Source organism: Lepidochelys kempii, chromosome 9 (genome assembly GCF_965140265.1).
Source record: "Lepidochelys kempii isolate rLepKem1 chromosome 9, rLepKem1.hap2, whole genome shotgun sequence".
NCBI lineage: Eukaryota > Metazoa > Chordata > Testudines > Cheloniidae > Lepidochelys > Lepidochelys kempii.
Genome location: NC_133264.1, coordinates 32,917,211 through 32,940,240, shown reverse-complemented (window position 1 = coordinate 32,940,240; position 23,030 = coordinate 32,917,211). Strand labels below are relative to the sequence as shown.

The 23,030-nt window shown below is 41.9% G+C and overlaps 1 protein-coding gene across 5 annotated transcripts in view; it reads left to right on the top strand.

Moving 5' to 3' along the window:
- The window catches only part of RASA2 (RAS p21 protein activator 2), a 184,273-nt gene that overhangs the window by 115,712 nt on the left and 45,531 nt on the right, over positions 1 to 23,030 (top strand). For all 5 annotated transcript variants that reach the window (XM_073359814.1, XM_073359811.1, XM_073359812.1 and 2 more), the window contains 8 exons: positions 1,429 to 1,505; positions 3,367 to 3,465; positions 12,801 to 12,957; positions 13,903 to 14,051; positions 16,279 to 16,393; positions 17,032 to 17,106; positions 17,926 to 18,049; positions 20,505 to 20,611. In XM_073359814.1, the coding sequence (XP_073215915.1) occupies positions 1,429 to 1,505; positions 3,367 to 3,465; positions 12,801 to 12,957; positions 13,903 to 14,051; positions 16,279 to 16,393; positions 17,032 to 17,106; positions 17,926 to 18,049; positions 20,505 to 20,611 (903 nt within the window). The remainder of the gene's footprint in view (positions 1 to 1,428; positions 1,506 to 3,366; positions 3,466 to 12,800; positions 12,958 to 13,902; positions 14,052 to 16,278; positions 16,394 to 17,031; positions 17,107 to 17,925; positions 18,050 to 20,504; positions 20,612 to 23,030) is intronic.

The window sequence follows — 23,030 nt, the reverse complement described above, 5'->3', positions numbered from 1 at the left end:
GGTAGAATGGTGCTTTTCTGTAAACAAAATGAGTTACTATGGGACAAATCCTGACACCAGCTACCCACAAGTCTGGAAGCCCCTGAAGGCAACAGAGCTGGTAAATACCACGCTTCGGAGCAGGAATTTGTGGTGGCTTCCTCTACTCCCTCATAGTTTTGGGGTGAGCTAAAGCATGGAAACTGGTGGATACTCCTCCTCTGACCACTGCAGAACTCTCACGCCAAGCTTGGCTTACTTGAGCTTTGGTGCAGGAGGCCCAAAATTTGGCCCTTTAAGATGATTCCACTGTTTGTTTTCCATCTTTGTGTTCTGCTTTTCATTTTATATTGTGAAAAATAAAATAGCCAGTAAAATATATAGCCCTTATTTTCAAGTTATCAAGCTATATGAAAGTATTGACCTTTTTAAAATCAGTACTGTGACAGTAGTATGTAATTTAATGCTTTGCGTATAGATTCTGATCCTGTGAGAACTCTGCTTTTGAAACTCCCATTAATTTCAGTAAGAAATGGATGATTGGAGTGCTTGCAGAAGCAGGCCTACAGTATGTTTTAGCTCTCATGTTCTACCTCATGAAATCCCAGATTAAATTTTTCTGTGAATTAAAATGTTGGACCAAAGTGGTTACAAAGCAATTACATAATTTTATGGCTTTCTGGGAATGCAATAAATTGAGCACAAAATTAATCTGGAAGTGAAAACAGATTCTAAAGTATGCAGTTAAAATTGTGTGAGGTGCGGGAGGGGACAGTGGGATTTTTACGGTTTGTCTCCTAAGTGTATCTCAGTTTATGATGCGTTTCAGAGTAACAGCCGTGTTAGTCTGTATTCGCAAAAAGAAAAGGAGTACTTGTGGCACCTTAGAGACTAACCAATTTATATGAGCATAAGCTTTCGTGGGCTACAGCTCACTTCATCGGATGCATACCGTGGAAAGTGTAGAAAATCTTGAAAAATACCTCCTCCCACCCCACTCTCCTGCTGGTAATAGCTTATCTAAAGCGATCACTCTCCTTACAATGTGTATGATAATCAAGTTGGGCCATTTCCAGCACAAATCCAGGTTTTCTCACCCCCCCCCCCACACACACACATACATTACCAGCAGGAGAGTGGGGTGGGAGGAGGTATTTTTTCATGCTTTGTGTGTATATAAGAAGATCTTCTACACTTTCCACGGTATGAATCCGATGAAGTGAGGTGTAGCTCACGAAAGCTTATGCTCAAATAAATTGGTTAGTCTCTAAGGTGCCACAAGTACTCCTTTTCAGTTTATGATGCATAATTAATACTCTAGAACTTTCAGAAATTTGCTTTCAGGACCAATATTATAATAAAAAGCAAAGATTTTACAGTAGATATGGAAGATTTGTAATTTAAAAACCAGGCTGAAAGACAAAAATCATTGAGGAATTTTATTTACAGGTAACCAGGTCCAGTAGCTATACCAAAAAATCCCAGTTTCAGGTAGAAGAGGAGGACATAGAGAAGCTGGAAGTCAGGTACGTTCTTGAGATTCTATATTTAATATCAATTTCTGTAAAGTACATTAAAATCTTTATGCCATAACATTTCTTTATTTGGATATAATAATGTGACTGCACAAAACTAATGTTCAAGTTTACAACGAAGATTCGTCCAATTTCAGAAATAAAATCCTCATAGTAAACTTGCTTCAGTTCTAAAAGTGAAACTGTAAACTCTTCTGAGTATCTGAGAAAATTATTTATGTAATTAAAATGTTTGTTCAAACTTCAGATAGCTTAATTTATGGAAAGTTGTATGTTTCCTTAATATTTATTCCCTGGCAAGTGTATAATATTTGCTTAATGTCAATGAAAACAAAATCTTTTTTCAGAACCTAGATTACTTAGGCAGTACAGCAGAATCTCCATTTTAGGAATGCCAATCTTATGTACAACCAGTTACACAAACCATTTTTTCTGATGGGGGTAGGGGAATTACATAATGAAAGTGAGGTCAATGGAGAACAAGTGGATATCCTCTCACATTCTGATGCCTTCAGTGCATTGGAAATTGCTTTGCAGGGGTTTGAAGGACAAAAAGAAAACAATGCAATGCGCCATACTGCAACTGGTACACTGTACATACTGTAATTATGAGATCAATTTTATTAATGTTTTGCTCTTTCCTTAGTCCCAGATTAGTTCATAGAATAGTGGTTTTTCTGTCATACATACATTTGGAGCTAAACTCAGGATACCTGCACTGGGCTGTAAGTGGTACAAAGAGCCCCTCACTCTCAACATGCTCTTGCAGAAATCAGTCAGAACGCTGACACTAGCACCAAGAAGTCAAGAAAAGTCCACCCAGCGACATTGCGGGGCTCCAAGTAAACTGTGTCGGGGGCCTGGACAGGAACTAGTCTCTCTTACATGTCTGCTAGCATCTGGCAGCATGTTTGGTGGAACATGCATAATACCTTACAGTGTATTTCCGCTTTCTACTCCTGCATACTTTAAGATAGTTTGCCTACATTTGTTCTGCACAAGCAGTGTTTCAGAGCACCTCCATTTAGCCTCATCAGCTTTGCACATGCACACACACTTGCCCGACATCAGAGAGGAATTGAGGGCACAACTTGAGCATTAGTGATCATTTCATAGCTGGCACCAAAAAAAAAATTTAGTGTAAATTTTAATTATCGTTAAAGAACCAACTTCTCACTCCTTTCGAAGTCTGTTCTTACTTGTGACCCATCAATTTGTACAGTGTGTAGGATTATAGATGAAAATATATATAGAAAAGCAATTATGCCCCAACAACTCTAGCATTAATTTTTTTGTTCTTCTTAACCTATCTGCTGTCTAACAGAAATGTCAGAGGTAAGAAGTAATCGAATCCAATCCAGGTGCATGTCTTTGGAGCGATAGCTCTTTAGGTTTTAAATATTCAAGCCATTGTCTGAAAAAACAAGCGCATGCATCAGTGTGGTATTGCAGTCTGTCCAAGTTTTACTTGCAGCAGTAAAATAGGGATATAAGTACACTGGTAAAAGTTCACTGCAAACACCTGAAAAGGAAATGCAGTAATTTCATTTCATTTTATTTTGTTCAAAATAGAAAACGCATCAACCAGTATCACTATGTTTTACTGATGTAAAGTCTGTGATTTCTAACTTTCACTGTCTAAATTTGTTTCCATGGCTGCCTTTCGTGGGTTTAATAAGCCATTCAAGTTCCTCTTGACTTTACTAGATTGGTATAACAATCCTAATATTTCCTGTGTGTATGCATGCTGAATTAGTGATGCAGGGTGGTTGTTGTTGATGATCTGGAATCTGCTGGTGGTTTTTATCCTTATAATTTGCAAGAACATTAAAAAGAATGTTTTAACTTTCAGGATTGACCTATGGAACAATGGAAACCTGGTGCAAGATGTCTTCCTAGGAGAAATTAAGGTTCCAGTGAAAGTGTTAGGAAATGATTCCTTCCAAGCATGGTGAGAAATAAGGGACCAAAAGAAAACTTGATTCTACATTGGGGTGGGCAAACGTTTTGGCCCGAGAGCCACATCTTGGAATAGAAATTGTATGGTGGGCCATGAATGCTCACAAAATTGGAGTTGGGGTGAGGGAGAGGATGAGAGCTCTGGTTGGGGGTGCAGGCTCTGGGTGGGGCTAGAAATGAGGAGTTTAGGGTGTGGGAGAGGGTTCTGGGCTGGGGTGGGAAAGTGGGGGGTGTAGGAGGGTGCTCCAGGCTGGGATTGAGGGGTTCAGAGGGTGGGAGGACGATCAGGGCGGGGGTGCGAGGAGAGCCTCTGGGGTGCAGGCTCTGGGCTGCGCTTACCTCAAGCAGCGGCAAGTACCTTCTCCGGATCCTGCGCGGAGGCACGGCCAGGCAGCTCTGCCTGCTGCACCGTCCACAGGCACCACCCTTGCAGCTCCCATTGGCTGCGGTTCCCTGCCACTGGGAGCTGTGGGAGTGGCGCTTGGGGTGGGGACAGCGTGGAGAGCGAAGCCTCCTGGCTTCCCCTACATGTAGGAGCCGGAGGAGGGCCATGTCATTGCTTTCGGAACCCATATGGAGCAGCCCCCAACCCTGCTCCCCATCTGGAGCGCCGGAGCGGGGCAAGCCCCAGATTCTGCTCCCCAGCAGCAGCTTGAGGACCGGATTAAAATGGCTGGTGGGCTGGATTTGGCCCATGGGCCATAGTTTGCCCACCCCTGTACTACACTGATTTCCTTAATGCAGAAAGTATAAGTTGTTCTTCGAGTGCTTGCTCATGTCCATTCCAATGTAGGTGTGTGCAAACCCCAACCACAGTTGCTAGAATTTTTTCCACTAGTGGTCTCCGTCAAGTCAGCTCCAGTGCCCTCTGGTGCCACGTGCTCATACCACCAGTATAAAGGACCTTGTGAACCCTGCACCCCCTCAGTTCCTTCTGACCACCCATTACAACTTCTGGAACTACTCTTGTTGCCTCAAGCTAACTTTCCAGTCGTTTTTCTGCTATTTTTCTTCTTTTCTAGTGTGTATAGTTGTTATAGTAGCGATAGGTGGGGTTTTTTTTTTCTTTTTTTAAGTTGGACTCCTTTACACTCAGTGAGATTCATTCACTCCCCAGTGCCGAGGCATGCCTCGGTCACCCAGCTTCAAGCCCTATGCTTCCTGCAGCAAGTGGATGCCATTGAGCAACCTGCACTCAACTGTCTCAAGTTCTTGGGGAAGTCTCATAGAAAGGACCGCTGCCAGATTTGCAAGGACTTCAAACCTCGCACCAAAAAGGGCTGGGAGGTGAGATTGAAAGTCTTTCTTTTGGAGGCAGCCCTGAAACCCACTTCAGAGCCACACTCAAACTCTGCACCAAGTACTTCAGTTTGGTGTGAAGCGCTCCCCCCACTGGTTGTGAGTCTCTGCACCAGTCCCCACCCCCGATGCTCAAGAAGAAACATAAGAAGCAGCCGAAGAAGTGGCAATCCCTGGTGCCACAGTCAAGCAGGGATGGGGACTGGAGTAGAGCAAGATCTGTGTCGGGTCACTCTTCCACCCTGGCACCACAACAGCCAATACCAGCAGCACTAGTACCTACACAGGCTCCACTGACTCCTGCGCTGGCAGCACTGCCAATCAGTTCACAGTACTGTCAACTCCAGAGGCATTTGTGGCAGCCAGGGATGCACTTTCATTGCTGGTTCCTGCATCCCCAGCCATATAGGACTCTGTGCTGCCAGTCCCGTTGAGTGCCAGGCCAGTACCGGGACTGCCCTCTAGCAGGAAAACCCCACACAGTAGCCTCATCACAGGCTTCACCATGGCACTGGCACAAAGGGGGTCCACACCACCCTGGTTGCCACGCCGGGACTCTTTGGAGGCAGAAGTGGGATCCTACTCTTCCTGCCATTGTAGCCGCCCACGTTACTCCCTGGGACATTCCTACTCTGCCATGGGCCCCAAGCACAGGGGTACCACCAAGCAGTTGGCCACTGGGTCCGTGGGGGCTGGCACTTTTGAAGTGGCCTTTTCGGAATCTTTGGGGGTTCCCCAGAGTTCATCGTGCACTCTTCAGGTGCTCCTACTTGGTGGCCTCAGAGAGCAGAGCACCTGTAGTGCTTTGCCATATGACACCCCCCTCCCCACCCCCAAATCCAGACTCTGGTACCAAGCCTTAAGAGGAGGCCCTGCAGGTCTTGGTCAATCTGGAGGGAGAGGTGGAGGCCCTCAGCTGTTCCTATCTTCCTCTTCCCCAAATGAGGCTGTATTGGCAGCGGGTGTGTCCACTCTGCAAGATGATCACAAGGTTTACAAACATTTATTAAAGCAAGTACTAGTACCTACAATCTAGGCATACAGATGGAGGTTATCAAGGAGGCAACTCGCAGCCTATCGGACATTCTATCGGCAGCGGGTCCCTTGATGGTGCCTCTACCACTTAACGAGACTATCATGAACCCAGTTAAGGTGGTGTGGCAGACCCCTGCTTCCCTCCCTAAAGCATATGGAGCAGAAGTACTTCATACCAGCCAGAGGTTACGAGTTTCTGAACTTGCATCCTCTCCCAGGATCCCTGGTGGTAGCAGCTGACAATAAGAGAAAGTGACAGGGACAATCGGGCACAATACCTAAGGCAAAGGACCCAAAAAAGTTAGAGCTGTTTGGCTGCAAGGACTACAGCTTCACACAGCAAACCAGCAGGCTCTGCTGTGTCACTGTAACTTCAATATGTGGGAGGCTATGCAAAAATTTAAGGACTTGCTCCCTCAGGATGTCGGACAGGAGTTCTCCTTGCTGATCGAGGAAGGGAAAATGGTGACGAGGGCCTCCTTATAGGCTGTCCTGGATGCGGCCAATTCTGCAGCCAAATCTATGGCCACAGCAGTGATCATGTGGCAGAAGTTCATGGTTGCCATCATCTGGCTTTCCCTAGGAGGTACAACAGACCTTTCAAGATCTCCCCTTGGAAGGGTCCTCTCTCTTTTTGGATCAAACTGATGCTAGGCTCCACGGGCTTAAGGATTCTTAGGCGACCTTGAAATCCCTGGGGCTGTATACCCAAGCTGCATCTAGGAAGCATTACAGGCCCCAACAGACAGCCATTACTTTGTCCAGCCTTCTAGAAAGGTCTTTTAATAAGACTGGGACTTTTCAGCTTGGAAAAGAGACTAAGGGTGGTATGATAGAGGTCTATAAAATCATGACTGGAGTGGAGAAACTAAATAAGGAAGTGTTGTTTACTCCTTCTCATAACAAAAGAATGAAATTAGTAGGCAGCAGGTTTAAAACAAAAGGAAGTATTTTTTTCACACAACGCACAGTCAATCTGTGAAACTCTTTGCCAGAAGATGTTGTGAAGGCCAAGACTATAACAGGGTTTAAAAATAAACTAGATAAATTCATGGATAGATCAATCAATGGCTGTTAGCCAGGATGGGCATGTATTGTGTCCCTAGCCTCTATCTGCCAGAAGCTGGGAATGGGCGGTGGGATGGATCACTTGATGATTCCCTGTTCTGTTCATTCCCTCTGGGGCACCTGCCATTGGCCACTGTCAGAAGACAGGATACTGGGCTAGATGGACCTTTGGTCTGACCCAGTATGGCCGTTCTTATGTTCTCATGGTCTTATGACTAGCAGAGGATGAAGAACGGGGTTCAGGCATAGAGCTCCTCCACTGGCTTCCACAGTAGGGCCAGTGCAGGCCGTCTCCAGACACTCAGGGAGCTCGAAACACTCTTTTTGACGAGATGCTCGAGGTTGACATCTCAGTCCCCACAGTATAGGATCCAGTTACCCGTCTGTTTTTGAACATTACTTCAGACTGTTGGGACTCAAGGCCTGTCGTCCCCAGTTTGCCAGAGTTCCTGCTCCACATTACAAACAATCATTTTGGTTCTTACAGACAACACGACTGCCATGTTCTACATAAACAGGCAGGGAGGAGCTCGTTTCCTTCCCCACGGTCCCCCCCAGTGCTGGAAAGCAGTCCAACTCTGGGAGTTCTGCATAACGCATTCAATCCATCTCAAGGCATCGTATCTCCGGGGAGCATTGAACCAGCTGGTGGATCACCTCAGCAGATCTTTCTTCTCTCACCGTGAATGGTCCCTTTGGCTGGACATGGTGTTATACCAATAAAATAAAAACCAGCCGGATCTTGTTAAAGGGGAAAAGGCAAAATACCACATTTATTGTGAATACAGAAAGAGTCATAGTAAGCAGTTAGTTATAGCTATAACATTCCATTCAATGTCATATTTATTCACACATTCATTCTCTCTCTCTCTCTCTCTCTCTCTCTCACACACACACACACACACACACACACACACACACACACACACACACACACACACACACACACACGTTCTGCAAGATTGTTGTCATAGTTACCAGCCTTAGAGTTGCTCATGTCAAGCCACTGGCCAGGTGGCCTGGACATGAGGCGGGAGCAGGGCCTTGTCAGATGCACATCTGATGCTCCTGGAAGTTGGTTTGCAGAATCAGACCCCAAAGTTCTCACTTTCCAGAGTCCATTTTTATAGGAATTTCTTCCTATGTTAGTCTATGGGAATTGCTTCATCATGCTGTTGCTGAATCAATCAGCAGATGTCACATTCCTGACAGCTCTGTGCTGCCAGATGTTATCTTGTTCTTTGGTTCTCCCATTCTTGAGGCTGTTGGGTGGATTCCAGTCTGCCCTCCGGGGGTCCTCTGGTTATTTCCACTTGACGCCGCCTTCAGCCGATGGACACTGGATTCTTAGGCTGGCACCTCCCTGATTATTCAGTTGTTATCCACATACATACGTCTATCTCTATTTTAATCACAATCGTTAACAGAGCGAGATGAATACAACAAAAGGGCAGGGAGTCTCTGGGTGCTGTTTCTATTGTTAAAGAGTATTGCTTTGAGTCTCTCTCTCTGTGAATTGCTTTGAGAACAGACTGTGTCTTAGAATGTACTAACGCAATTAGCAGCTTGCAAGATTCACACATAGAGGGAGAGAAACAGTACCAAAAACCAAGAGACCTCTTAATTAGTAATACCCTGGAATTTAAACTATGGGGAATCAAACTCATTTGTGATTTTAATACAGAACTTCTTTAATATGATCCAACAATGGCAAAGGGCATTTTCCAACAGTGGGGGACTCCCGTTATAGACCTGTTTGATACCCATGACAACAGGAAATGCCACCAGTACTGTTCCCTGCCAGGCCACAGTCCAGCGTCTCTTATGGACACCTTCCTGCCATCATGGATAGATCACCGGTATTATGCCTTTTCCCCATCCCGATGACACACAAGAGTCCGATGAAGATCAAGCGGGACCAGGCATAGGCCATTCTCATAGCCCCGGCATGGTCCAGGCAGCCTGGTTCACCACCCTGTTAGGCCTCTTAATGGAGACCCCACACCTGCTTCTGCTACTCACGGACCTGAGACCCCGGTTGGCTGCTCTACCCAACCTCAGTTCTCCATGTGACAGCTTGGAAGCTCCATGGCTGAATCCTGAGGGGTAAGCTTGCTCAGAGCAACTGTTGAGTTCTGTTAGGCAGTGGAAAACCCTGCAAAAAGGAAGTGATTCTCCCATCTGATCCTCCCAAGCAGAGTTCTGCCCACACAGTCCTCATTGTAATTCATATTGGAGTACCTTTTGCACCTGAAGCAACAAGGTCTGGTTATTTCTTCAGTCAAAATTCTCCTGGCAGTGATCTTGGCTTTCCATCCCCAGTCGACAGTTGGTCTGTCTTTTCACGCAAGGTGGCTATCCGTTTTCTTAAAGGTCTAGAAAGGTTATACCACCAGGTAAGAGAGCCTATTCCTCCCTGGAACCTAAACTTTGTCTTACCAAAGCTCTTACAGGTCCCCCGTTTGAGCTGCTGGCAACGTACTTGTTGGTTCACCTCTCCTGGAAAGTGGCCTTCTTAGTGTCCATCACCTTGGCCAGAAAGGTTTCAGAAATCCATGCCCTCACATCGGAGCCCCCATGTACAATCATCTTCTACTGCAGTCAAACAGTCTTCCTACCAGTGTTCCTCCCAAAGCAGTGTGCAAGCAGGGAGGAGCAACGTTTAAACTCCTTAGATGTTAGACATGCCCTGGCATTCTATATGCAAAGCACCAAGACGTTTTGCAGATCAACCCAGCCCTTCATAGCAATAGCAGAAAGGATGAAAGGCCTTCCCATCTCTGCCCAGAGAATCTTGTCCTGGATTACATCATGCATTCGTGCATGTTAACAGCTGTCTGGCATTCCACCTCCAGGTTACCTGACCATTCATTCCACAAGATCACTGGCCTCCTCAGCCACTTCCTAGCATAAATCCCTATTGAGGACAGCAACCTGGTCTTCGGTGCACACGTTCTCAACGTACTGTGCCATTACCTAGCACACCAGAGATAATGCTAACTTAAATTGCACAGTCTTGCAGTCAGCTTGTTCTTGAATTCCAAGCCCACCTCCTATGCTACTGCTTGAGTCACCTACATTGGAATGGACTTGTGCAAGCGTGCAAAGAAGAGAAAAGCAGGTACTAATCTTTCTGTAACTGTGTTTTGTTCTTCAAGACATGTTGCACATGTCCATTCCAAAACCTGCCCTCCTTCTCCTCTTATCGGAGTCTCCATAAGAAGAAACTGAGGAGGCGCAGGGTCCTCTATCCCAGTGCTGCACATGGCACTAGAGGGCACTGGAGCTCACCCGACAGATGCCACTAGGGGGAAAAAATTCCAGGAACTGATCAGGACTTAAAAACACCTATATTGGAATGGACACGTGCAACACCTGTCAAAGAACAACAGTTACAGAAAGGTTAGTAGCCGTTTTTTATAGTACATGTTAGAATTCTTAGTCATGGTTCAAAGAGCAAGAAAAACCATCTTACTGTTTCCTCTGAGATACAGTAATGTAGCATATGCTAGGTACTAAATGTAAAATATTTTCTTCCAGGTGCTCCACTGATTAATAGCTTACTAATGAGGGTGTAATTTTTGTGTGTGTAAATCTTTATTTTTTTTTCTTATAAAACTACACATCTGCAGGGGGAAATGAAGGCTCGGAAATTTAGAAGTCATTGCTTTCTAATTGCAGTTTATAATCTATGAAATTTCTGTCTGTGTGCATACGCGCACACAAAATGGATGGGGTTGGGGGAGAGAAAAGAATTGGGGAAAGACCATTAATAGCCATGAAATAAATAAATCTGATTATACAGATTCTGTATTATACATTTTTATTTTGAACATTATATTATTAGGCTAAAGCAAATTGGAATGTATAGTCATTACCCATCTACATAGTTCAATACTATACAGATCTGAGATGAGTGATTGTCTAGTCTCTCCAGTCTTAGCTATGTGTTCACTAACAACCACTTTTCCCAGTGAAGACATACCCTTGCTTGGTAGCTCCACTGTTCTATTAACAGGGTAGATGATTCTTGAATTTTAATCTTAAAAGACAAGAAGGGGGGGAAAAAATCCCCCCCCCCCCCCCGAAATATTCAGATCTCCTTTATGCATCAGAGAAACAAAAGCACAAATTCAGCTAATGTGGACATGAAAATAAAGGAACACATACATTGTATTATGGTTAAATGCAGACACTTTTTTATTATTATTGTAAACTATTACCCAATTGGGGGTAACCATCCCAGACTACCTGAAAGTGTTGTTCCATTGTGGAACTCATCTGGCTCCAATGGCCTGGGTGGCCTAGAAACTGAAGGTGGGTATGAAGTTTATACCCCCTATATGCCTTCAGGCCTGACAAGGGACGTTGAGTGGAAGCTGGAGTTCCAACTACTCCCCTCGTTCATATTGGAGGTAGAAGAGATAAGATAGTGGGAGCCACCAGCTGCATTAGAGCCACCCCTCAACACATATGGCTGTGCCTGGGATCTATGTGCAGGCAGTCTGCTGAGTTACATGAGAAACTTTACCCACCAATCACACTGGAACCTGCCAAAGTTGCAACTTGTGTAACTTAAATCCCCAAAACTAGAGTTGAAGGGGGCTGGATTAGGCCATTAGTAAAGATTTTTGACTAACAGAGTTTAAACCCTATAAAAATAGCTAACCAGACCCTTATTAATTTATAGAAATGTTGCCTGTGCTTTTGGAGAACAGCAGAAAGCTTTTTGGGGGCTTTCCAGAAGTCTGCCAGACTAGAGCAGACAGAACAGATAAGGGAGTGCCTCCAAAACTGAGTACTGGGAAAATGAGTATTTTTCAGAATCCTGATTTGCAATGGAGGCTGAATCAGTCACTCTATACATTGGCATGACACCTTTAAGTATGGTGCATCTAACATTAAAACAATGATTTGTAAAAATACAATTGTGTACTTGTACAAGATGTTTGAAAATCAGTATAATCTTGGTGTGGGGTAGTTGATATTAAAGTTGTACTATTTGACATGATAAAGATATTACTTTGATTATCAAAATGTCACTTATGCAACTGCACCACCTGTTGGCGTAGAATTAAATTACAGAAAAAAGCCAAGAAAGAATCATGTAATAATTATGCAGTGATAATACTGAATAGGGAAAAGCAACATTAGAATCATAATGAAAAACTAGAACCCTGGGATTACTTTCTAATCAAATGCAATTCTGGGACTTTGAGACTGGGAATAAAATCCTGTGGTTTTCAGGTTTTCAGATTCTCCTTCTGTTTGTGCTTTTCCAGCTTGCAATTTTTGAATTTATATACAATATAATTATAACATGATTTTTCCATAATTGCTTTTGTGTACTTTCAAAATAAAATTTATTCTAGTTTTTGCTTGGGTAATGTGTTCTCTACTGAATATTTTTCTTCAGTTTTCACTTTTTTGCTCTATTTTTGTTTAATTCTAGGCCATCCGTAATTTCTGCAGATAAATGCTACTCATCTTGTAGCAGTATTAATGGGTAGTTAGAATAAATGTAACCTAGATTTAAAATGAGAAAACATTTTTTAAAAATGGTGAATAAACCTGTATCAGCATTTTTAACAATCCCTCTTCTATCCACCTACCCCCAGAAAGATTATTATTCCATACAACTCTCACCTGAGAAAACGTATGCTTTGCATTATGTCCTGATGGTGTACTGAATGCTCCTACCTTCAGTTAAAGATTTTTTTAAAATTCCTTTAATTACCCATATCTAATTCTGAAGTCTTTTTATCTTAACTTTGTTAAAACCATTGACAGCAGGGCCAGATTCAGACTGATGCATTAATGTACACTGGAAAATTTCATTGTCATTTTACCATACTGTGATATTAATCTAGTTACTTAAACAGTAACTTTTAACATAGTATTTTACAGTTGCCTTGTTGTTTTCAGGTACTTACTACAACCAAGAGAAAATGGAAACAAATCCTCTAAAACTGATGATCTGGGATCACTTAGACTAAATGTTTGTTATACTGAAGACTATGTACTTCCATCTGAGTACTATGTTTCTTTAAGAAATTTGCTGCTAAAATCACCAGATGTTCAGGTACTTTTTGTTTTAGAAGAAACAGTCAACAGATCTAGGGCCAGGTTATGACCTTCCGCATGTGCTTCTTTATGGGAGTAAGGAGACGTGACTCCTTCTCCTCTGTAGTCTACCTGTACTATGGCTGTGTAAGCAGCCTGTGAAGCCACTGTTCGTGCTCCTCCTGGGTGGGCAGTACGTTGACTCCACACCTGTCCCCAACCTTAGCCCTGGCCAGTACAACAAAGCTGGAAGAGGGCAAAGTAATCTGTAACAGCTACAAGGCTTTCACCAGTTACTTTCTCCCTGGAGCAAGCTGGGGGAAAACAGAGACCAGATTTGGACTCTGAGTACTGGCTAGGACAGATGGTCTAGTTTATAAGGCACTGAATTGGGATTCGAGGACCTGGGTTCAATTAGTTGCTCAGTCACAGATTTCCTTTGTGGTTTTGGGCAAATGACTTAATCTAACTTGTGCCTCAGTTCCCTGTTGGTAAAACGGGGATAGCACTTCTCTGCCTTATAGAGGTGTTGTGAGGATAAAATCCATTAATGATTGTGAAACACTCAGATGCTACAGTGATGAGGGCTATTGAAGAAAAAAAAAAAGTACCTGGATATGACCCTTGAGCAATGCAACCACACGCTGCCATTTATTCAGGGCTTGTGGTAAAGCCGCAATCTAACCCTTTAGAAATATTATTACATTGAATAAATGTAGAATTTTTAATAGTTAGTTGGTGTCAATGTTTTTGAAGGTATTTAAGCCAATCTGAGCAGATAGTATCGATTTTCAATAAGATTTTTTTGTAGACTTGTAATTGGCCTAGTGCTAAGTTTTCTTACAAAACTCGTGGTATCTGCAGTCTTGTTGAGAGATCTAATCTTTTTCTAGGTTGTGTTCAGAATGTGCAAAGAGTATGTTAAACTATTTTCATTTTGGTTTCACCTTTATTTTTGTTACAGCCAGTCTCTGCTTCTGCTGCCTACATTCTGGGTGAAGTGTGTCGAGATAAATATGATGCTGTTTTGCCTCTTGTAAGACTATTGCTGCACCACCATAAGATAGTGCAATTTGTCACTGCAGTGGCTGAACTAGACTTGAAAGACACTCAGTATGTTTCATCTTTCCATAACTTCATGATAACACAGGGTGTTTTATTTTTAGAGTTTTAAATCATTTTATGATCAATTTTTGATAAATGGTCACTATTCATTTCTTCGTCAGTTTAAGTTAACTGTAACTACGTGTAATCACTTGCCATTGACTATCTTATTGTAACATCACTTGATAATACTGTTCTAGCTGAGGATCAGAATTCCCATAGAGCCTTGTTTTAGATGGGCTGGTTTGGCTGTAGTGTGGTTTTGTTTTTTTTTTTGAGCTATTACATAACTAATTATGACATACTAGAACAGTGTCCAACAGCAAATGGGTTTTGTTTTTTGTTTCTAAAAATCAGTTTGGCCATTTTCTGTAAATTTTATAGGTCATAAGTCTGCAGCTTAGATTCTGTTTTAAAAGATCTTATTCCTATATGAGCTGAAAAGCAACACGGGTACTGTTTTGTTGCACAAGTGTGAAGATCCCATGCATGTGGAGTTCACACCCTTCTGTGCATCTTGAAAACTGCACCATGGAAGTTTTAAACCACCCACTTTTGGTGGCATTGGGTCTGATACAGGAGAACCAACAGCAGGGCCTATTGGTATGCGGTTACATATATCCATTGGTCAATCCACTGCACCCATATTTTGGGACGGGGACATAAAGTAACAGACACTGCTATAGCCCGCCCCAGAGAATACAGTAGTGGCCACTGAGGTGTTATGTGCTGTGGAAATGGAAAAGGAATAGATTCCATTACCACAGAGTTTCAGAGGTCACCTCTGAAAAGAGTACTTATTCCAGTTTTGCATGGGGTGAGACAATCTGGCCTATATTTAGGCTTGACAGAATTCAAATTGTGGGTTTTTTTTTCCTAATTTCAACTATTTATAGTGGTCATCTTTAACTGCTTTTTACAGTTGCTGGAAATTAAAGGGGTTATGGTTGGGGCAGCACTGACAGCAGGCCTGTAGGGGGTTCTCCACACTGACAGCAGGGCTACAAGGGGTTCCCTGCAACACTGGGGCACAAGGTGCAGGGGATGCTGCAGTCCTGGTCTTGCAGAGCAGAGATCTCTGGCCAGGACTGTAAGGATGAGAATGAGCCCCTGGCCGCAGAGTGCTGCTGAACAGTTCCTGTCCAGGGACGACTCCCACACTCCTGCTGTGAGCAAGGCGCAGGATGAGCCCCCAGCTGCGGGGGAGGCCTCCTTGCTGCTGAATGGATCTTGCCCATCCTCCTTGCAGCCCTAGCTGGGATTCTCTGCTCTGCCCTGTAGGACTGCAACCTTCCCACTACCTTGTGCCTACAGGGTTCAGGTGTTACCAGCCCTGTGGCTGTGCAGGGAGCCCTCTGCAGCTCAGCTGTCAAAGTCCCAGTCCCATGACAGCAGGGCTGCAGAAGGTTCTCTGACCAATCCCTACGGGCACAAGATGCTGTGAGGGTTTGGAAGCTGTAGGGCAACTGTTGATATTTTATGTTGTCAGTTTGTGTGTCAGCTGAAATTGATGTTTACCAACAAATATCATTTGAAATCAGATCCTAGCAAGCCTACCTATATTTTAAGAATCTGGTTGTATTTTAAAATATTAACACTTTTAAAAGTGTAATTCTCATATGATAACTTACATAATGTGTTTAATGTGCACATATTTTTCTATCATGATTGATCATTGTAATTTAAAACTGATTAAATTGGATTTATCAAATTAGAAACATCTCTTTTACAACTCAACATATAGATAGTTTGCATTTATAGTCAACAGTTACATCCAAAGCACAGCCTTAAGTGAAATATTTATTGGCTGAAGAGTACTAAGTCTATGTTTTAGTAGCATACTGTTTAGCTACGTTTTTCATTGTTTTGGAATTTTTTCTGAGTGCATTCTTCTCACGAGCTGCATAGAGTTCTTTCTTTATTTTAGAGTGTCCTAAACTGTACATTTTAAATTTTATTATGTTGATGATTTAAATGAGTGCATGACTGTTGTTTTGTGTTTAGGGGGGCGGGGGGTTATTGCTTCTCTTTCTGTCCCTCAGTGTTCTCGGAAACCAAATGTTTAATCTCAGTGGGCAATTTCTGGTTTAAATATATTAAATGTTTTCTAACACCTGTATAAACATGTATTTATGTAGTAGTAGCATTAAATAGCAGTCGTCTCTTAGGCTTATGTTCCTTAGATGTATTGCCTTTTTAGTTTCAATGATTTTATCTCTTTTTTTTTTTGTTACAGAGAAGTAAACACAATCTTCAGAGGAAACACCTTAGCTACTCGATGTCTTGATGAGATGATGAAAATAGTGGGAAAGCACTACTTAAAAGTTACTTTAAAGCCAGTCCTAGATGAGGTATGGGGTCGTCTTGCAGATATTTGCGGTAGTATGATGAGACTCTTGTGTTTCCATCTCCCATCAATATGTACTTTCCTACAGCTCTTTTGTATAGAAACTATACTAAGTACTTGGATATTACAGTAGCATGTGCGCAGGGTTATGGTTCTGTAGCATATATAGCATATTTTTATCTATATACCAAGTATTATGAGCTAAGTTGCTTGTCCAAGGCTATTGTTTCACACCCTGCAGAAGCTCCTGGAGACATTCTGCCAGGCAGTCAGAATTTCAGCAAGAACAGAATAAGAGCAATGGTTGTTGCACCACCTTCTAACCAGGTTAAGTGATTCTACTGGTGGGCACTGTGGGATAGGGAGGTCCATCATGGCAGAGTAGTCCTTTGCCCTAAAAGCACAGTGACTGCCCTTGTATAGATACATGAGAATGGGGTAGGCTCCTTGCATGCTGCTCCTTCCTTGTGGAACATGAAGACACTATTTACTATTTTGCCCTTCGGGTCTAGGACTTGTGTTTTTAGCTGATTTATTTAATATCTGAATATGTTGAAAAATTGGTATAGTAAACAGGTTAATCTTTGTGCTTTTTGTCACTTAAAAAAATTAACCAAAAGGTTTTAATTTGTATTGGCTCAGATATGCGAGTCCCCTAAACCCTGTGAAATTGATCCCATCAAATTAAAAGAAGGAGATAATGTAGAAGTTCACAAGGTAAGTGTCCTAATTTATTTTTTGTTTCCGCCCTAATGAATTTCCTAATTCGTATCTAAGTTTGGTACAGCTATATAAAGATCAGTTTTATTTTAGCACTGGCAAAACTCTAACATGCTCTGTTTCTGGTATTGGTATCATTCCCTTGTTTCTACACTGTTACTAGTATTAAAGTGTATTGTCTTGTGTTTTTCTGTTTGTGGCATCAGCAGAGGACCCCCTGCTGGTTGCCCTCCATTTCAACCATTACCTGTCTTTCAAGTTTCACATGCGTACTGATCACCGACCTTCCCCCATCTGAATTCTTTTTAGTACAGCAGATGATATATTGACTGCTTCTGCTGTTAACTATGCTTAAAGCATCATTCAGTGAACTCTTCACTTGCCAGTGTTATGATTAAGCCATACCAGTTAGTGACATCTGCTGAAGGCAGTTTCATCAGCAAATAATTAAATAACTCTTTGGTGAGGACTGTTGGGAAGTTTATCCATCTTGGCACCAGGTCTCTGTATTGTTGAAAGGCAGTTTAATGTGTTCTTGCATTATATATCCTTGTCCTATATTGCAATAAACCAGTAGTGCACTTTCCAGTGGCCTTCTAATTCTGAAATTCAGTGAGGATTACCAAATTACCTCTTAACAGTAACAGCCTGTTGTGTACTAGAATTACATAGTTGAAGAGGTCACCTGTATTTATGAATGGGCAATGTGTCCTATATACCATGCTGCTGTTTGTCTGTAGGAATAAAAAAGTGCTCTGTTGTATTTAACAGAAACATTAACATTCTGAAAGAATATACCTGTTTTTATCCTTTCAGGAAAATCTGCGTTACTATGTAGATAAAGTATTCAATACAATTGTACAGTCAAGTATAAGTTGCCCTACCTTAATGTGTGATGTGTTTTACTCTCTGAGACACCTGGCTGCCAAAAGATTTCCAAGTAAGTGTGTTTAAAAAAAATTCTTCATTAGAAATTGACAAAAGCTTTTTTCATTTAAGCATCTTTTGTGATCTCCACATGCTGTTTACCAAGAGTGAAATATTTTAAATTGACACTTATTCTCTCTAGTGGTTTTGTAAACAGCTCTTGTTTTTCCTAGACTGTGTAGTGTATTTTGTTAACCTGGTAACCGAACATTCTCTGCCTGGCATACTGTAATAAAACAATATTGGACAGTGGCAAGAGCTTTAACTGGGTAGGCAGCAGTACTGCTGAAAAGGATCTGGGGATTATAGTGGATGAAACACTGAATATGCGTCAACAATGTGATGTAGTTGCGAAAAAAGCTAATGCCATTCTGGGATGTATTCACAGGAGTGCTGTATGTAAGACGTGGGAGTTAACTATGCCACTGTGCATGGCATCGGTGAGACCTGAGCTGGAGTATTGTGTCCAGGCTTTAGAAGGATGTGGACAAATTTGGAGAGGGCTCAAAGAAGAGCAGCAAAAATGATAAAAGGTTTAGGGTGAAAAAACTGGACATGTTAATCTTGAAAAAAGAAAACTAAGATAGGGAGGGACCTGATAAGTCTTCAAATATCTTAAGGGCTATTATAAAGGGATGGTGATCAATTGTTCTCCATGCCCACTGAAGGTGGGAGAAGCAGTAATGGGCTTAATCTGCAGCAAGGGAGATTTAGGTTAGATATTAGGAAAGCACTTTCTAACTATAAGGATAGTTAGGAACTGGAATAGGTTACTAAGGGAGTTTGTGGAATATCATTTCTTGGAGGTTTTAAAGAACAGGTTAGACAAACATCTGTCAGGGATGTTCTACGTACACTTGGTTCTGCCTCAGCATGGGGGGATAGACTTGACTGTTGGAGGTCCCTTCCAGCCCTACCTTTTTCTGATTCTCTGATTTCTTGATGCACCAAAGCAGCAGAGCTGAATGCTGCAAGACAGTAGCAACATGTGGATAAAAACTTCAAGGGACCACCAAAAGAAATACCTGAAGCAGAAGCAATACTGAAAGTATTTTAATAGTCAAATAACCGCTATAAAAAAGCATATCATGCTGTAAAGCTGAAGCTAAATTTCCTGTTGCTTCTATGTAAAATACAGCTACTCCAACGTATATTGTGCCAGATGCAGTTCCATAGTTAAGGTAGTGTTGGGTATTTTGCAGTTAATGTAGGAATTCAAATAGTTTGTTACATATAAAGAATTCAATGTATCCTATCCAAAATTAAAGTACTTATTCTTTGAGTACAGAATGAATTTTCTGAGAACTTAAATAGGTTAATTGGTTTTGAATTAGCTTTCATTTTAAAAAAAGGATCCGTTAAGAAATTTAACACCCTGTGTCAGACCAGTTTCTGTCCAAATGACCTTAATACTGGAATAAAACAGACTATTGGAACTTCCTGTATCGTTAAAAATCAGTGACATCTCATGCATTGCTACAGGTGAAGACCGCTTATCCTAAAAAAGGTTTGTGTCATTATTCATAACTGAAAATTGTTTCTTCAGCAGAAGCTGACAAATGTTCTACAGAAAATTCCATGGAGAACTGCTCTCTTTCAAAATGGCTGCTCTCTCCTGCTATTGTCAAAGGCTCTGAGGACACAGATGCTCTCAGTTTAAGATAGTACTTTCAAAATGACCACTGTCTCACCTTGTTCCCAGTAGCAGTGAAACCAAGCTGCCCTCAGTGAAGACTGTGGTCCCACTATACTGTTAGACCAAAACCAGTAAAAAAAAAAATCAGAGAGATTGTAAATATCCCCAAAACTTGTAAATGTAGCGTTAAGGTTAAATCTAAACATGTTAAGGTATGGAAATAAATAGTTATGGCACCAAGCAGCCTTGATATCACCCACTCGTGACATGAGGAAAAAATGGTGGTTAGGGAGAAATCAGTCTCATCAGTTTTATCTAATCTGAGACTAAAAATCTTACGTACTAATCATTATATGGCTTCATGGTTTATATGGTTTCATAATGATATTACAGGGTGGAGTTAAGGTTGTTTGGATGTCTTAACTACATTTGCATACCTTAAAAGAAATCGAAACCTGGTAAATTTAACCTTAACTCTGAATATACTAGTACACTATGCTAGTCCTAGTGTAGATGGGTTATCAGATGCCACAAGCATTTTTAACTCTGCAAATTAGACATGCTCAGAGCAGGGTCTAATCAATATGGCATGTGAAAGCATCTGTGGCAGCCGTGTTGCTAACCCTGAGGGAACTAAGCCAGTGTTAGCAATAATGGAATATTTTCTACTCATCATTGCCACCTTTTCATTTCATGCGCCTCATTAGTTCTGTTCTGTAGAAAAATAGTTCTCTTCCCTATTGATGCGGTCTCCCTACAGTTTTTATTTTGACTGTCTTCACTGTTTCCTTGTTAAGATTAGTTTGTTACATTTCATGGTTTTTCTCTGCAGATGACCCTCATGTACAGTATTCTGCAGTGAGCAGCTTTGTGTTCCTTCGTTTCTTTGCTGTCGCTGTAGTCTCACCTCATACTTTTCATTTACGACCTCACTATCCAGTAAGTTTTTTGTAAAGTTTTTTGTACCACTTTTACTCATAATCTGCAGATCTCTTTAGATAGAAAGATGTATAGAGAGAAGCTTCTTTCACTGGCTGTACTCGCAATTCAAAAAGAAAATCAGGATACTAATTTTCTGTAGGTTGGCTTTTTCCTTTCACACCTGGCTAAAGGAAACCATGGCTGTGTGGCTTTGTGGGAGGCATTGGCTAATAATTTATAGTGGGAGCTCTTAAATGAGATGGAGCTGCTTTTACTGGAGGATATGTTTTGGGGAGTATTAAAGGAAGGTGCTGCTCTTTGTGGAGATGAAATCTTAGCGGGAGATTTTTTCAAAAGTAGAAATGGCAGTTATGAACCTCAGTTCCCTTGATTTCCTACCCCCATCCCTGTATGGAGTTAGGCTTCTAAATGTCGTTTGTGCCTTTGAAAATCTCCCTCCCCTTCCCAGTCTCTCAAACAGAAGTTGCAGGAAGAAATGCTTTCTATGATAGTATTGGGTAGATCTGATTTATGCACTCATGTGGACTTTACTTACTCTCCTGTATTTCTAAATGTTCAACATAATAGCAAAAATTATACATATTCCATCCATATAATCTGGTAACTATATCATAATTGTAATATGGAACATACCCTTCTGAATTTGTGTACATAAATATTTAATCTACATTTTATATTAGAAAATGTCAAAGCATAGGACTAAGCAATTGAATTACTGCTTACATATAAAGGAGAACATAACTCTTTGAAATCTCCCCAAGACTAATTGATATTTAATAATTTCATACATATATTATCCATGCACTTGGTGTTTTCAAAAGAAAAATCTACTTAAATAAATTTAGCCATTAGTCCAAAGACATTATGCAGAGATAGGCAAAGTGACAGCAAATTAATCCCATATGGTATAAAGACCCATCAATAGAACTAATACTTGGAGTCATAAAGGGGCAAAGAAAGTACATTTCCCAAGGCCACAGTTGAACTCTTAAGTTAAAATGTGCAAGCTGGAAATCAGTAAATAGTGAAATTTGGTTAAATATTTATTTGGAAGACAGAATAATAGCAGTGTGCACGTGACGAGCCATTAAGAAAAATCGCATGTTAATATTCAAGTGTGTGTGTGTTGTGACAACCTACTCAACTTCTTGTTGCCTACTGTGGCACGGTGCAGCATTGACGCCACCTCTGTTTCCCTCTTAGTCCCAGCAATAGGCCTGTTTGGGGAGGCTATGTAAAGTAGAAGTCTGTAGTCCAAAGAAAACATGAAACAAAATGGCCTTTTTGCCCCTCCTTGGCTACCCTTCTGCCTGCTGCCTTGTAGAGTGTTGATCCTCTGGATTTTCTCCTTGGAGGCCCAGGTCCTACATGAGCTGCTGACCTGTAGGGCTTTCTCCGTGGAGTCCTTTCCCCAGTCTGGTTCTTCTCTGGGTGGATCCTTGGTCATAGTCTGTCTCCACTCCATCTGCCTGGGGTTGGCCTTTTCCCAGGCCTACCACAGTAGAGGTCTGCTTAGATCTAGCTGGACCCAAGCCTCAGAGGGTTGAATTGTTTTCCAAACTGACCCAACACCGAACCTGAGTTCGCACTACCACTATCCTCCTGAACCTGGGGTTGGCACGGCAGCAGTTGCATGTGCAGGCAATTGTGTGCTCTTGCCCTGCTCCTGCCATCTGCCACCCCTGCTACGCTGTGTGGAGTGAAGGGCTTTGACTCCTAGGCAGACTTATTCTGCAGCACACTCAACACAGAGGTGGTGTTGGCTGGCAAGAGCAGGTCATGCTGCTGCTGCTGCACCAAGCCCATGGGCGGGAGGAAGAGAGACAACCTGAGCACAAGGAGGTCTGGTTATTTTCCCACCTGACCCGTACCTGATGCTTATAGTCAGATCCCATCTGGTTTGGGTCATGCTGCAGGACTCTTTCACACGGAAGCCTCCTCCCCTGCCACTCTCTCCCTTCAGTCATAGGGAATGTTGCTCCTCAGTCACGGGCCCACTGAGCCTTGCTCCTCTTAAAGAGACAGCCAGCCTGACACAGTATATATGTATTTCTATAATATAAATATGCCTTTAAGTTTAAAAAAGAATTGGGATTGAGCCATAAAACTCTCCATTTCTGACATTCATCAGCAACGATAAATTATCAATAGTGTCTCTCACAGATGGGTAGTTGTATTTGACTGAGTTTTTCAGGTTTTCTCAGAAATACCAAACAGTGTTGTAAAGCTGTGTTAGCTTATTACCAGAGCTGGTTGAAAACTTTTTATCTAAACCATTTTTCAACAGAAAATTGGGGTTTGAACTAAACTTTTTTGGGCTTTCTGTGGAAAATTCCATTTTTACCACAAACCAAAAGAAAATTTTTGATTTTAAAAAAAACTTTAGGTTTTGAATTTTTCAACAAAAAGTTGAAAA